We start from the raw sequence: 17,000 nt of genomic DNA on the forward strand, positions 1-17,000 counted from the left end.
TACAACAATCAGATGCACATTTTAAGAAAGATAGAGAAAAAGATTTAAAAAACTAAATAAATAAAAAGCTAAAATAATTTAACAAGTGCAAGATTCAGAAAATAAAAATTTAACAACTGAACTAGATGAATTTTTTTTTTTGATTAAAAAATTAACCAGATAAATATTGAAAAAAATAAAAATAAAAAATTGAACCTGACACATTTGTATTCTAAATACAAAATTAAACCAGGTGCATATTTAAAAGAAAAAACAGATTCATCATTAAAGCAAAAACTGACCAGATATTTGTTTCCAGAAAACCTGTTTCAATTTAATCAATTAATTAATTAATAAATGAATAAAAAAATAGAGCCAGAACTTCCATTTTAAAAGATAATCTATTTTAAAATTTACAAAAAAAAATTTTTTTAAACTCCATGAGCTCATCCAGTCCAGTACCACACACACACACACACACATACACACACGTCAGTGTGACTGCAGCACTCAGATCCACTAACACACAGGCTGCACTCAGTAACTGTACTCTACACTGTAATCCAGCAGCTCCGCGTATATTCTACTCGCTGTTACACGTGACGTGAACATTAGTCTCACGTCAGCGAAACCCCTCTCCTGCACTGAACACCAGCTCGTCTCTTTCTCTCTCACACACACACACACACACACACACACACACACACACACACACACACACACACACGGCGCTGCGCTTTGATGAAGAGTTTGATCTGGGAGATGGTGATGAAAATGCGGCGGCGCTTTTCAGGACTGCGGCACTTCAAAGCTCTACGTCTATAAAAGAATGACATGCGATCCTCAGCCCGTGTGTTGTGATCTCAGAGTGAACTGTGATCTCAGGAATACTAAAGGCTAAGAAAGATGATTATTGCTGAGCACTGAAGGCTCTGAAGGTACTGAAAGTACCGACTGAAACAGACCCACACACACTTGTTCCTTATCGTACATAAACATTTATTTTTTTTTTTTTGCTTACGTCCACGTCCGGCCTCTTGAGGATGTCCTCCACTTTGGCCAGGTCTCCGTTGGCCGCAGCCTTCACCAGCTCCTCGTTGATGTCTCCTGACTCCTGAGTCTCAAACAGTTTCTTCAGCAGCTGAGACAGACGCTCTGAGGACAGAGGGACAGGCTTGAGTCAGGATGAACCAGAAAGTTCTCTCTCGTGAGTTTATATACGTCAGTCAGGGATGAGTGATACGGAATGATTAGCACAAGACATTTTAATAATATGGTTCTATAAGCACTGGGGGTGTATCGGCACGACCTCTAGAATCAGAGTCATATAAATAAGAAAAGACTTCTACAACCAGTGCATTAATTATTAAAAACACCTGAACAAACAAATAAGAAAGAAAAAAGTAGGTTCTAGAAAAAAAAAATCCAGAACCAGAATTATGTTCTTTATTTTAAAAAATAGTTGATGTCTCATAAAAACCAAAAGAGCAAAAAAAGAATGCAGATAACCCCAGAAGTATGTTCTATAAAAAAAAAAAAAAAAAAAAAAAACTTTCTACAACCAGATCCATGTCTCAAAAAAAACAAACTTGAATTAAAAAAAAATGTACCAGATGCATGAAAACAAAAAACTGAAGCAAAAAATGAAGCTGATGTATGCTGTAAAAAAACCCAAAAGAACCAAATGCATGTTAAAAATAAATAAATAAATAAATAAAATCACCAGGTTTGAAAAAAATTGAAGTTGATGTATGTATCAAAAATTTAAAAAACGGACACGTTAAAAAAACAGACACTTAAAAAAGATGCATGCTAAAAAATTAATAAGAAGAAGAAAAACAGATGTATGTTAAAAAAATTAACCAGATGAAAAAATGTAAAAAAAATAAAAAAGTATGTTTTAAGAAAAACTTCAAGAACTAGATCTACATCTAAAAAAAAAAAAAAAAAAAAAAAAAAAAAAAAAAAAAAAAAACACAGACGTATGCTGTATATAATTGCAAAGAGCGTCTATAAACCTCTGATTAAAAAAAAAAAAAAAAAAAAAAAAAAGATTAAACCAGATGCACGACTCAGAAAATATTTTGGGGAAAATTTCTTTTTGAAATTCTAATTCTGCGGTGGTATAACACTAAAGACTAATTATTAATTAGAGTTTAACTATAGGCTAATTAACACAAATATAAGGACAGTGTGTGTGTGTGTGTGTGTGTGTGTGTGTGTGTGTGTGTGCGCGTGTTACCTCCAGATGCATTAGTAATGGCAGAACCAGCAGGAGCCACTTTAGTGACGGCGGCCGGGTTGTAGGTCCAGGAAGTACCGCACACCTCCACTTTCAGGTCGCTGTCAGAGTAGATCTGCTGCACTCGGCCCATCTTCCCCAGCGTCTGCAGAGGCGCACACACACACACACACACACACACACACACACACACACACACACACACAGCCAGCAGAGTGAGTGAGTGTGAGAGAGTGAGAGTGTGTGTAGCTTTTCTGAGCACTCTCCTTGACCGTGCCCTTTCTTTAAACCCCACCCTTGAACAAGACATGTATAGGAGTGAGAAGAAGGAAAAATGTAAAATAAATAAATAAATAGACACACAGAGGAAGACCACAGAGGAGGAGAGGAAACGGTTCAGCTTTAAAAAGGAGATGAGGCACATTTAAAAAGATAATACATGAACGCTTGGGAGCTCCGTGCCCATTTCTCATTTTTATTGCTCATACAGTACACACGGATATTGGAAATCCGTTAAGCCTTGTCCATAGAGGGAGACAAAACACAAACACAGTCGCATTTCCGTCTCAGACTTAATAATAATAATAATAACAACAACAACGCAGAAAAGAAGGAAAAAATGTTGTACAAAAAAAGACATAAGCAACAAGCCCCAAAAAAAACCCTCATGTATGTTACATAAAAAAATAAATAAATAAATAAAAAAATAGAAACAAGAAAAAAAAACTTCTAAAGCCAAAAAAATAAATAAATAAATTCAACCACATGCATTTTTTTAAAGAAAAAAAAAAGATGAGTATCAAAATGCACATGAGCACCAAAATTAAATTAAGCGGGAGATGAAGTAGGGCTGGGCGATAGCGCAAAAATAAATATATTGTTATTCTGAAAGACATTTGTACAATAGACAGCATTAAATAAATAAACTGCCATTAAAACAGCAAAAAAAAAACGTTCAATAATTTGTAATTTATTTAATGCCTAGTCAGTTTGTAAATTATTATTTTTTAATCTGTTTTGAACATTTAAAAAAAATTCCCAATCATAGTAAAGGGTACTGTGACGTAATTTATTACGATATTACGGCCGCTCAGGGAATAATGTTCTCCGTACATCTCAGACCTGCTCATGGTTAAGCTTTGAGAAAGATCCTTAAAGCAGTACTGTAGTGTTGCTCTACTGAATCTCTGCGTACAGAAGAGATCTCTCTCGTGTGTGTGTGTGTGTGTGTGTGTGTGATTACGGGATGAAAAGCTCACCGGCAGCATGGCCTCAGCCCACTCTCCGTGTCCCCTCTGCAGCAGCTTGATGCGGTCGATGTCGTAACAGATCTGCACCAGATCCCCCACCATGAACTGGGAGCTTCCTCCTTCAGCGCCGGCCGGGACCTCGCCGCTGCGCGCCATGTTAGCTTTGGTCAGGACGGCCGGGTTAAACGTCCACCTGCGACACAGGACACGTTTATGAATAACAATCAGGCAGGAGAGGAACCGAGACCCGTACAGATGTGTAATATCATCAAGATGCTTCACTGCTCAGCAAATACGTGGCGAAACCTCAGGATTAAAGTGAAAGTACCAAACATCTGGCATCATGTAGGTTCCAGCTGAATGTTTTTTTATTTGGTTCCTACTCAAGATTGGCACCAAGAGTCACTAAAAGGTACTCGGAGGCGCGGCTAGCAGCACTGGTGTACGCCGAGTTGCTGACGGTGTACCATGTCAGACAATGTGCAATACGCAAAAATTACAAAATAGACAAACAAAATAAAAAATGAAATAAAAACCAGACAAAATAAAGTTGCAATAAAATAAAAACAAATGATATGATTAAAAATAATAAATGACAGGATAAAAAAGACAAACTGATGGGATAAAAATAAATAAACTGACAGGATACAAACTAACTACACAACAGGACACAAAAATAAAATAAATACATACATACATACATAATACATATATCTGAAACTTGTTACTTTGATGTGTCGTGTCTGTTGACAACGTGAAATCATTCTGACTTTAATCTAGTCGTATGCTGATTATGTTCCTGCCGTTACGTCTGGTAAAAAGTTTTCGTCAGCATCATTCTCTCTCTAGACAAAATAAGAAGGTTAATCAAATATAATTAAAAAATAATTTTAAAAATGAGTCCTTCTTCCATTTTGGACTTAAGGTCGGTTTTATGCAGAGCAGTAAGGAGACGGTTATATTATGTATTATATGACCGTTAAAGTTCTCTTCTTCTACTAGATCTGAAAAGGTCTTTTTGTCGTGTTTTCTCTCTCGCAGTGATATCAGTGTTGTGATGAAAGTGTTCTTCAGCGCGTGAGTGGGAGTCGGGTGTGCAGACCTGTTGCCGCTGGGATACTGGACGACGATGTCGTGGTCCTCGTCGATGCCGCACACCGTGCCCGTGGTGGTGAGCGTCTCGAACATGCCGTCCGTCCAGCCGCCGTGGCCGTGCTGCAGAGACTGGACGATCTCCAGGTCCAAGTCGATGTTGACCAGGTCTCCGATCTGCAGGCCGCCGGGGTTCCTGTTCCCGTTCTGCTCACCTGGAGGAAGCGCAGGGTGAAACACCGTCAGACACATTTACACCACGTTCTCCATCCTGATTGGTCAGAAGGCATTGATTCGTTTTCAAACACACCTTTCAATTTCGAATCAGAAGCTTATATTAATGCGCACCTAACCGTTTCTATAGTAACAACACATTCACGCTGGGATGGTACGTTTTCCGTTACAGGAATGCCTTCAGGACGTTCTGCAACATTTTAAGTAACTATAAACGAATAAAAAGTATGACATGTTCTTAAATGAAACATTCCAATCCTGGGTAAACTGTTGTACTATAAAGACTGAAACACTTTGGGACTTCGGGACAGTTATAGGAAAATAATCTTACAACAAAAAACCATTTTATTCCTCTTATACCACATCAACTTGCCAATGATTTTAATCTTTTAATACTATAAAAAAAGTCATACTTTTTATCCATTTATAATTACATCAAATGTTCTTTGAGTGTCCAAGGAATCAAGTTCCTGTTCTTGCTCACGTTACAGCAGCTATATATAGTCGCTCCATCATTAGCCTCTCTTTCCCCCCTTTCTTGAAGTTAATAAACTAAAAAAAACAAACAACAAGAAAAAAAAACAGTTTCTAAGAAACCATAAAAGTGTAAATTCCTCTGTCCTGAAAACTTTATCACTGACTGTTACAAATCTCTGACACTGGAGACTCCTTCCATAAATCACAGAAAACACCGTCATTTGTTTTTTAATGTTTGCGAAGCGTCCAAAGCTTCTGTCTAAGCTGTTACCATGGAAACGAAATCATATTAGAACAAGTGCATTAATATAAACCTGTGACTTGCAGAGCCGCCGTTATTAAATCTTCTGACCAATCAGAATAGAGAATTCAGCCAGCGCTCTGGTATAAATCTGTCATGTTTTGATTAATATCTTAGCTTTAAATACTGCTCTGCATTCTCCCTGAAAGATTTCATGACTCAGGCTAGGCAAGCTGTCTCGCTGATGCTAATTTTGTGCGAGCAATGAGACACTTGGCAGGTCGTTATGAGTTTAAATGTCACATCCATAACATTAGAATAGCTCATAATAAACTATTGGCTGCACAACAAATAGCAGAGGATGCGCTAATGCATGCTGAAAAATCAGTATTAATCTCTATCAATGTATCATTTATAATAAACTTTACATTTTATTATTATTATGAGTTAAAACAATGAGCACTTATCTTAATTTTAAGGAGCCTTAACGCACTTTTAGCCCACTTTATTCGATTGAGCGGGTTCGCTCAAATGTGGAAGCGCTATTGAGCGTTTGTTAAGTGAGTACATTCTGTTTACTTCAGCTGCGAGACTGCGGCCGGGACCGAGAGCGGGATCGGGTCGATTATGGCTCCCGGCCAGGAAGGCTTTTAAACTACGAAGCTCAAAAAAGTGCTGACACCTAGTGGACATCTCACACTACTCTAATAACTGGAACACGGAGGACGGCTGTCAGCTTCTGGAAGGATAAAACCCTTGATTTAGGGGTGGGGCAATATGAAAAATATTACATCGCTAATCTTAAAGGCATTTCTATGATAAGTGATATGCACAATGATAAACAGGTTTGTTCACAGACTGCCAGCAAAACAGCAGCTTTGTATTTTAGTTGGATAATTTACGTAACGTCTACAATAACAAATATACCATTTAAAAAAAACCCATCTATTTATTTAAATAAATAAATAAATAAATATTATTCAAAAGAAAGATTTTTTTCCTTTACAAATCAGTAAATAATTTTAACATTTTAATTTTAACAAATAAGTACAAAATTTTAGCATCAAATCAACTGCTCCCAGTCAGTTTGTAATTAAATTTATCTAATAATAACAATAATAATAATAATAATAATAATTTAAAATAGGTATCACAAAATCTCAGAAAAGCACACTGTGATAAAAATCTATCATGATCTCGCATGATATTCTATTGCATCGCTCAGCCCTTGGACTCACACACTCTCACACACTCTCACACACTCTCACACACTCTCACACACTCTCACACACTCTCACACACTCTCACACACTCTCACACACTCTCACACACTCTCACACACTCTCACACACTCTCACACACTCTCACACACTCTCACAGGCACACGCACGAGAACATGGCAGTAATACTCACCCAAGACTGGACAGTGGTCTCTGTAGAAAGTTCCTCCTTTGGCATCTTGCACACATTTCAGGTCCGACTGCGAGGCAGAAAAACAAACAAACAAACAAACAAACAAAAAAACAAAAAAAAAACAAAAAAAACCAAATTTAACTTCTCCAAAAATGACTTTGCATAAACCAGAAGTAGAGAGATTAAAGTTAAGTTAAAATATATGTCACCAAAAACACAATTTCATCCCCATATTAGGAAATGTTTACATGTAAAGAGATTGATTATTTATATCTCTCTCTCTCTCACATACATATATATATATATATAGTTAGGATTGCTTCTTATTATATTTGTAACGTAAGTGAGTTTTAAAAGCAATATTAGATGGGTATTGATAAACTGTTTGTGGGAAGTGCAAATCTTTAGCGTATCCATTCAGAAAAGCAGAAGTGAAGAAGCTCCACGCAGAAGTATTTTATAATCATACTTCCTGCCATTAGTTATTTTTTGTTTTATCTGTCAATAAACAAAAAACTCAAAACGGAACTGAAAAAAAGAAAGAAAAAAAAGCTGCCAATTTCAGAATAATGCAAATCATTATAAATAAGAAGATATGATAAACAGTTGTCTCAGCTAACAGTGGACTGAACTATATTCTCTATTATTATCTACTTTTTAAATACAGGCCCAATAAATGTAGCAAATGACCCCAACGTGATGATTTTAATAACAAAGCCCGGAGCTGTTCCTCACGCAGCCGTCCTATAGGTTCAAATTCAAACCCAGCACAACGACTCTCGGCCAATAAGAAGGCAGAAAAGCGGGTTAAACAAAAGCGGCACGCTTCTCCAGACAGCCGTCCCTCCCCTCTGTTCCTTTGACACACGAGTCCACTTGGTTGTTCCCTCAGAAAACAAAAAGACGCAGCAGATTTCCTTTATCATGGAGATGGAGCTTCCAGCTGCCTGAACAAAAGCGGCTGCACACATGCCGGCTGCTGGGGCTCTCTCAATGGGCCTCTAACCTGGGAACAGCTGTTGCTTTGTGAGATGCGCGCGCGTGTGTGTGTGTGTGTGAGACTCACCATGCCCTCGAAGCCGACTCGGTAAAGGTTCTTAGCCCCGTTGTCCCAGAGGACGTAGGCGGCACTGTGAGGACTCGCTGCACTCCAGTCCTGGATCTCCGTCACCTAGGGGAAAGAGGGAAAAGGTCAAATGGCATCACATGTGCGAGGCCACATTCCCTCCAGGTTCGCCAAGAATAAAGTATTGGCACCCCCCACCTTCCTTTGGATGTGCTACATACTGTGTGTTGACTTTCAACAGTACTTTTAACATTTTAAGTAATGAACAAACTTGGGTGCTTGCTGTTACGGGAAAATAATCAACAACTAGTTGGTGTGATGAAGCAGAGTTACTGTTACCACTTGAATGGGATTATTTTCCTATAACAGCATCTCCCGAGGTGTTTTATTCCTCTTACTCCACAGCAGTTCATCAATGATTAAAACATTATTTGAAGAATGACATACGGTTTTCCTTTTCTGGTTATACTCAAAGGTGCAATAGTCATTCATTTTTAAACTCCTTACTTATACGAATAACCTCGAAAATATATATAACATGATGGATTAAGATGGAATGGATTAAGATAAGGATGGAAAAACCAATGGATTAAGCACTGGCCTTAGCAAGGTTATTAAATCAGTGGGAAAACCGGTTTGGAAAACTGGATCCTGGTCTGGAATGCTTGTTTGTGTTTGGACGTGCCTCCTGTCAGTCATTTCATACACACTATACCCTACCACCTAAAATCCTGGGGGCGGAGCTTCATGAACATGGGCAGGGAAAAAAACAATCCTTCAGATGTCGAACCCACCTACCAATTAGAGACTTTTGAAAACAAGACACTAATCTTTCCTAATTAAGATGACTTATTTATCTAATAACTAATTTCCTATAAAGAGTTGTTCCCTCATCATCCTCTCTTTTTTCACTCTCCTTAAAAAAAAAACAAAACTGAAGACAGGGATGGTTCTGATGAGAGATGCCATCAGATTATTTTCAAGGCATTATCAGAAATCGTCCAGGTTTCGTCTTTATGAGTGACTCAGCGTCATTACAGCAGACAGTGTCATTACATCCCGAGTTATAAAAGCATCATCGTTAAGCGATCATCTCACCTGGCAGCTGGAAACGAGTGAATTAATGGAAACCTGTCAGTGAAACAGAAGTGATGTTTATTTACTACAAAGCACTCAGGTCCTGGGCCGCTTTTAGTGTCGTGCATTAATTTTCTGCAGTGAGCGTAACAGCAAACAGTGAGTCAGCATGTAATACTGCACGCTGCACTGGAAATCCGCTATTAGGCTTTAATGACACGTACATCAACACGCACTACTGAGGTACGAGTACGAGTACGACTACCAACAGCACTATTACACCTGCTCATACTGCCAAGGTCACAGCTACTGTAATTAATAATAATACAGCACAGAGCACATTTCAATCAAACTAATCAGTAACATATGGAAAGAAACGAGCTGCTCTGATGCTAATGCTGCTGTGTGTCTCTGCTTCTGAGACGTTCGCGTCTTAATATTTCAGGAAGTCATCTAAATCTGAAATAAATAAAAAAAAAAAAATACAATTCTTCCCTTCAGTGTTCTCTCCAAAGCCACGCCCCCAAAACACTTCACATCCGGGCCAGAACACCCGACACCGAACTTTCTGAAATAACGTGCAGGCAAATCGAGAAGCCTCCTTATCCTGATTGGCAGGATGTTGGTGGTCCACTTCATCTCATTTTCAGAGCGTTAAGTTCAACAGTGGTGTGTAAAATTTGTTGTGATGTGTAAACTGGTGTGCATGCCTCATTTACCAATCACTTAGTAAAGCAGTGTGTAAAGCTGTGGTGTGTAAAAGTTATTCTTTATAAAGTTGTGGTGTGTAAAGCTGCTCTATATAAAGTTGTAGCATGTAAAGTTGTGGTGTGTAAAGTTTTGTTGTGTGAAGTTGTGTGTGGGGCTCAATTATTAACCACTAAGTAAAATGGTGTGTAAAGTTGTGGTGTGTAAAGTTGTGTGTGGGCCTCATTTATTAACCACTGAGTAAAATGGTGTGTAATGTTGTGGTGTGTAAAGTTGTGGTGTGTAAAGCTGCTCTATATAAAGTTGTAGCATGTAAAGTTGTGGTGTGTAATGATGTGGTGTGTAAAGTTGTGTGTGGGCCTCGTTTATTAATCACTCAGTAAAATGATGTGCAAAGTTGTGCTGTATAAAGTGGTGGCGTGTAAAAGTTGTAATGCGTAAAGTAATGCAGCTCAGCCAGTGCAGCGCATCAGCTGGTATTATTTCTTCTAAAAAAAAAAAAAAAAAAAAATGCTAGTATGCGTTTTACAGTCCACAGCAGTATTTTATGTTATTACCTTTCCTCTCCTGCCGTTTCCCCCGTCCTGGTCCTCCCACTGCCAGTCCACTCCCCGCACCACGCGTCCTCCGGTGAAGATTCCTCGCGCCGTGATCTTCTTAGATTTGCGCCGAGACTCTAAAAGGACCCTAGACACAAAAAAGGACACACTTGATTAGATAAAACCAGACTGGATGTTAACTTTTTGCTAGAAATGCTGTGCTGTTAAAGAATTCATCAATTTAACTGAGATAAGGGCCACACAGATTTGAATAAGATCCACCTAAATGTCATGGTTAATACTGCAATAGTTTTATCGAAAAAGTGGAAAAATACCATTTTTTTGGAAGGAAAAAAACCCTATAAATTGTAGTAGACTGTTTTATAATCCTGATCTTACTTAACTGCATTTTCAGTGCAAATCCAATGATGTAGTAAAAATAAATAAAAATACCCTGTGCGTTCCTTTTTATCAAAAATAATGATCCCATCATACTATCAACATTAATCTGAGCTCCTGTGCAGCCACAACTGAGATCCTTCCAGGCTAATATTTATCCCTGTTAAGCCTCTGATCTTGCCCAAAACACATAAATAACCGTCAGCTTCATTGTTTTACAGACTGTTAGAGCAGACGAGGCAGCTGGCAGGCAAAGGAAAACGCCAGCAATTCCTTTACAGAGAGGAAAATATCCCGCCGCAACGCAGAGCGACGCTCCCAAGAGAACTGCACTTACACGGAGCAGCTGTTAGACAAACCCATTGTTTCCTGTCTCACGATGCGAGCTGTTAGAGAGCGCAGACACGAGTGAGCTCTAACCAACTGCTGGCCTTTTCAACCTTAATCGCCTCACCATATGGAGACAGGAGACTTCATTCAGCCCTGGGGTTAGGGTTAAAGTACACACTGCTCATCTTAAAGCGCAGAAATAAAACACAACCCAGTAGACTGACTTAAAGCAGAGACTAAATATATCCTAACAAACATGTACGGTAATCTTTTTCATATACCAGAGATTTCTGTTCTGCTTTAAAAGTGGCAAATATCTTTGTTAACAAAAAAAAAAAAAAAAAAAAAAAAAAGAGTGTGTGCTCCTTTCTGATGCAAATCATGCATCTAAATTAAGCCTCGCTCTATTTGCGTTTAACATCTGCAATAAGATTAAACACTAATTTATGCTACAAGTAGTATTATATCACTTTCACACTATTCCTAATGTCGGATTGGAGGGAAATCGATTCTCTTGATTTATTTTGCTATTTATTGCATATAATCACAACTACCAAAAAACATCTGCAGAAGAGAGTATGGAAAAGAGCTGAACTGAAATCGTACTCGTTAAACTCTTATTTACTGGTCAGAAATACAACAAATAAATGAAATATGGACACAACTTTTGGGCTTCTGCTTGCTTTTCATATCACTGTTCTGCCAAAAGCTACACAAGTCACCCACTAACACGCGCTAGAGACAGGCGATATGACGCTATAAGACTGATATCAAAATAAATGATGTCACAATATGTTTCTCAGCTGTATCATGTGATATTAATGTTTTTCGTTTCAAATAAATTAATTACACACTGACTAGAAGCAACAAAATTTATTTTGCAGAGACATATATATACACACACACACACACACACATTGTGTGTATATATATATATATATATATATACACATACACATACACACACACACACACACATTGTGTGTATATATATACATACACACACACACACACACACAAGTATAAACAGCTTTTTTAATGTCACACTGACATTTTGTTAGTGAACATATATATAGTGTTATATTTTTGTCCCAGGAAATAACTTCTCACCTCTCGCTGCCTGGCGTGGTAATGCGGTAGAACCTGTGTCTTAGGTGGTGCTTGTCTCCATGGTAACATGTAGTGCAGAGGTCGTAGTTCGTGCACTCGGCACATTTCCAGCGGATGCCGATGATGGGCTGCTGCCTGCAGGTGTCGCACATGGTGCCGTCGTGCTTTATACCTACAAGACAGAGGCACGAGGTCAGAGGCCACTTTTGTCGTATTTATGGAAGGAGCCTCCAGTGTCAGCGCTATGTAGGAAACAGCAGTTTACACCTTGCAGTTACTCTGGAACAAAAACTGCTTAGGTTCGAGAGAGAGAGAGAGAGAGAGAGAAGGAAGAGAAGCTGAGGAGGTAGTGACTGTTCACATCTCTTATAATTAAAGTGCTAACAGGAACTAACTTGTTTCATGGACATTATAAACATATAAAATATAAACGGATAAAAAGTATGATGTGTCACTCTTTAATTAATTAGAACAGTGTTTTTGTTATGGTGTAAGAGAAATTAAACACTTCAGCACACCTGCTTATAGGAAAATAATCAACGTTATGATTAAATGCAGTAACTGCATTTTCGTGTCACATATTGTTGATTATTTTACAAAAACAACACACCCCCAAGTGTTTTATTCTACTGAAATTTTAAAAAAAGGCCCTGATGCTTATACTGAACATCTTTCCAACACACTTAACACTGCTTAACTCTACAGTTACACACTTAAAGAAGTGGAATCACTCAGATGAGGATGGGTTCCTCTCAAGGTTTCTTCCTCAGGTTGTCTCGGGGAGTTTTTCTCTCACCACCGTCGCCTCTGGCTTGTTTAATCTGATTCGACTAAAACCCGTAACTCATAATTCTGACTGAGAAAAACAGAAAAGAAACGGCTCCATCAATACAGAATTCCTTCTCAGAAGGTCAGGAAGGTGTCTTCGTCCTCAAGTCTGGCATATACCATCATGCCTACATGGCCGCTCATACTAATATCACTTCACTACTTTAAACGAGATTTGAGAAAGTAAATATATCACTAATGTTAGCTGGATAGCTTGTTGCTAACAAAACACACGCTTGCATAGAGGTGCCCATGCTTCCAACACTTTACAGTTCCAATTTCAGACCTCCATCTCCTGAGTTAATTCAAACACAGCTTGAAAACAAGAAACCTAATCGATATCTGCAAACACAGGCAATGGCAAACAAAGGGAAAGTGTAAGAGCGGACATGTTATGTATGATGTACATAGCCGTTTCTGTTCTTAGATTTATTGTATACTGGAAATTAGAGAGGCGTGTCCACCACTGTGTGCGAAGTCTGAGAAAACGAAGGAATTTTTGCCTCCCTTTTACCAGTGGCTAGTTTCAGGGCTTTCTGTGTGTTTTAGAGTGAGATGTACATGCGATGGAAATTTTGCTCGGTGCTCTGGTGGTTCCTCGGACTCCATTTTGAGAATCAAGATCCTAGAATGTACTTCAGGCTAGTGCACGAGAGCGTCAGAAGACAGGCGAGCCAATCACCGCTGCCTACTTAGAGACTTTGCCGCTAGATTTGGTGACTTTTTCAGAGCCCTTTAGTGACTTCAATTCACAAAAGAGTCTAGCGACAAATCTAGTGACTTTCTGGGCACATGCTAGCGACTGTCCTGAACTCCATACGGTTCTCATCACAGCTGCTGCTTTGCGAGTTGAGAGAGCAGACTCACTCGACTCACCGTCAGTGTGTAATGCCTGACTGTTAAACAACATGTCTTTAAATCCATAATGCAAAGTAAAACGTATAATCATTGGTATGGTGACGTTTTCAGGAGACATTCAACATTTATGGAAGGAGTCTCGTTTGTAGAGGTAAAATGACAGGCTGCATTTCTTTGAGAGAGACAGACAGAGAGAGAGAAAAAGAGAGCAAGAGAGAGAGACTGGTGAGATTATGACTGTTTATCACAGCTATAACAAGTGAGAACTGGAACTAACTTGTCTCTCTGACCTTCCGCCTCATTAAATTAACTATGAAGCTAAAGCGTTGTGGTACAAGAGGAATAATACACTCTAGACCGTGCTTTTGCGACGATTGCACGTCTTGCCACATCACACCATCCTGCTGCGCATTATTTCTGTAAATCAGCACAGTCTACTTCTAAGTGAAAACGTTCCTTCTTCATGAACCCTAATTTATGGAAGGAATCACACACTCCAGACAAACACAATAAACGGCAGGGTGGAGTGATACGGCACAACACTCACTTCCCACAACACGCACTTCCCCCAGGAAGTGCTTTATTTTTGTATAACAGCACAGACTGGAGTGTGTTGTTCTGCTTACACGACGGCGATTTTCCAGCGATTAGATTGTTTAATTTATTAACACACAAAATGTTGCACATTTTAACGCTTTATAGTTAGTTTTAATATTGTGGAATGTCCAAGAAACAAATTAGTTCCTCTTCTCAAGTATGTTATGGACACGATAAACAATCGTTCCCTCAGCAGCCTCACTCTATTTTCTCTTATTCTCTTGCTCTCTCTCTCTCCCCAAAAAAAAAAAAAAAAAAAAAAAAAAAAAAAACACACAGCTTGTCATTTTACAGAGAAACCAGAAAGTATGATGTAATGGTCTGTCCTGAAGACTTTCCTGAGCTGATAAACTTCACAAAGTACCGAGACTCCTTCTATAAACGTTAAATAAAAGTCCTCTAACAAATAACGTCACCACATCAACGATTATAGTTTCTACTTTACAAACACCACTACGTTTTTTTCTTTATTATCATTAATCGTACATTACTTCATTCGCCTGCTGTCACACAAATCCCTGTGTGTGAGCTGTTACTATAGAAACAATAACATATTAGAACCAGCGCATTAATATCAACCTGTTGTTCACGTTACAGCCGGAACTACTTTCGAAAACAATGCACACCTACTGACCAATCAGATTCGAGCATTCAACCGCGCTGTGGTATAACATTCGAAATGCTAATGAGCATGAATAAATTAGGATGCAAATTAGCCTGTTGCGTCATCTAGCGACTTTCTGAGCGTGCTTTAGCTACTTTCCCCTGAAAGGGAAGCAGGGAAGGAGGTGAGGCGGGCAGAAGGTGGTGTTACCTGTAGGCGCGCTGTCCAGTATCCGGACGTCGTAGGCCCCGGAGCAGCGGTAGTTGGCCGCGGTGCCGTTATCCCAAACCACGACCACCTCCTCGGGGCTCTCGAAGCTCCTCACGGTGCCCACATGGCCCTCTCCGCCGTCCTGCTTCCCCCACTTCCAGTCCGGGCCGCGGATCACTCGAGCGCCCACTCCTTCCATCATGACTCGGTTATTCCGGCCGCTGCTCATTTAACGAATAACTCCAAAGAAAAAAAGGACAAAAAAGGAGGAAAAAATACAACACACACTTTTGCTAGCTTCGAAAACATTTTTTTGTTGTTAGCAAAGCAAGCCAAGTGCAATACAGCGACTGAATGATCAATAGCTAGCTCTGTAACCGTTATCCTCAGCTGTTAGCTAGCTAGCTATCTCAACATATCATGAGTTAACTTATTACCCATACAGCATGATTAGCATTAAACAGATCTAACTCTAAATACCATCAACTCACCACTCGAGTGTCCAAGTGCTAGTTTATTGCTAACTAACTATCTATCTAACCAACTAACCACTTTACCTACTCATTGGCCTACTCATTAACACGCAAAATGTCTTTTTTTTTAAATTATTATTATCACTGATTAATATTTATAGTCTTATGTGAAGTTTAAGAGGTTTACATTTTATTATTGGTGTGTTTACATACACTTTAGACACATTTTTTGGCTAACTAGCTAGTTAGCTAACGTTTACAAACTAAGTTGTAAGGCAGGTTAGCTTGAGCACAGCTGAATGCTGCAAAACAGATAAACACACACACAAGAACGACATTTAAACATGAACTGTGTAAACAAATAAACAAGCAAAAGAGCTTTAACTCGACTCAGAGCTCAACAGATGGATCCGAGCTCCTGTTTCTGCTGGTAAAAAAACACACACACACAAAAAAAAAGGAAAGAAGGAAAAAACCTCCAAGCCAAAGAGGGGGTCAGTTTAGTGCTGCTGTTTGTCTTCACTTCCAAAACAACGGCTGTGTACTAGCTTTCAGCCAGAGCTTATGATTTCTGAGATGAAATGAAATGAAAGGTAAAGAAAAGAAATGAAAGAAAGGAAGGAAAGGAAAGGCAGGAGCAGCAGGTCTCCTCCTGTAAAATTCCACATTTCTGTAAACAGCAGCTCGGAGCTCACAGCCTTTTGTCCGACACCGCGCTTTATTCCACAATCTCCAGGCTTCCTTTCCGCTCATTAAGGTTTACTTACTTCCAGCCTGCGCTACTGTTTCTCTTTAATTCCCTCTGAACGCCGCCGATTACAGAGAAAAGCCGATGCTGCTGAAGGAACCGCGCGGATGCAGCGAGCTGAGACTCGGATCAGACACACAGAGTCGCCATTTACCGCGGCCTCCAGCCTCCTTCCCCCGCCCCCTCCTGTGACGTCACTCACACACACACACACACACACACACACACACACACACACACACACACACACACTCACACACTCACACACACACACACACTATTATTATTATCATTAGTAGTAATAGTAGTAATTATTATTATTATTATTATTATTATTATTGTTGTTGTTGTTGTTATTATTAAATACAATTATAGCCAATATAATAAATTACAACTTATGTAATTACATGTTATATGTGTTATTATAGTTTTATAATCATAAAATAATTGAATAATATTTATCTGCAACTACGAGTGGGAAAAAATAGTGACATAATCTTGTGATAGATAGACAGAGAGAGAGAG

At 39.0% G+C, this 17,000-nt stretch overlaps 1 protein-coding gene across 7 annotated transcripts in view; it reads right to left on the reverse strand.

The window, feature by feature from the left end:
• mib1 (MIB E3 ubiquitin protein ligase 1) overlaps window positions 1-16,660 on the reverse strand; it is a 55,366-nt gene extending 38,706 nt beyond the window's left edge. For 6 of the 7 annotated variants that reach the window (XM_034314512.2, XM_034314510.2, XM_034314509.2 and 3 more), the window contains exons 1-10: window positions 16,495-16,659; window positions 15,255-15,494; window positions 12,158-12,329; window positions 10,337-10,466; window positions 7,995-8,099; window positions 6,929-6,995; window positions 4,574-4,778; window positions 3,481-3,664; window positions 2,222-2,366; window positions 1,001-1,134 (exon numbers count right to left, since the gene is read on the reverse strand). In XM_034314512.2, coding sequence (XP_034170403.2) covers window positions 1,001-1,134; window positions 2,222-2,366; window positions 3,481-3,664; window positions 4,574-4,778; window positions 6,929-6,995; window positions 7,995-8,099; window positions 10,337-10,466; window positions 12,158-12,329; window positions 15,255-15,483 — 1,371 coding nt within the window. In that variant the 5' untranslated portion in view covers window positions 15,484-15,494; window positions 16,495-16,659. Of the gene's footprint in view, window positions 1-1,000; window positions 1,135-2,221; window positions 2,367-3,480; window positions 3,665-4,573; window positions 4,779-6,928; window positions 6,996-7,994; window positions 8,100-10,336; window positions 10,467-12,157; window positions 12,330-15,254 lie in introns of all 7 variants that reach the window. The other variant, XM_053227484.1, reaches the window with a different exon arrangement.
• Window positions 16,661-17,000: the final 340 nt, after the last annotated feature.

This window comes from Pangasianodon hypophthalmus, chromosome 21 (genome assembly GCF_027358585.1).
Source record: "Pangasianodon hypophthalmus isolate fPanHyp1 chromosome 21, fPanHyp1.pri, whole genome shotgun sequence".
Taxonomy (NCBI): Eukaryota; Metazoa; Chordata; class Actinopteri; order Siluriformes; family Pangasiidae; genus Pangasianodon; species Pangasianodon hypophthalmus.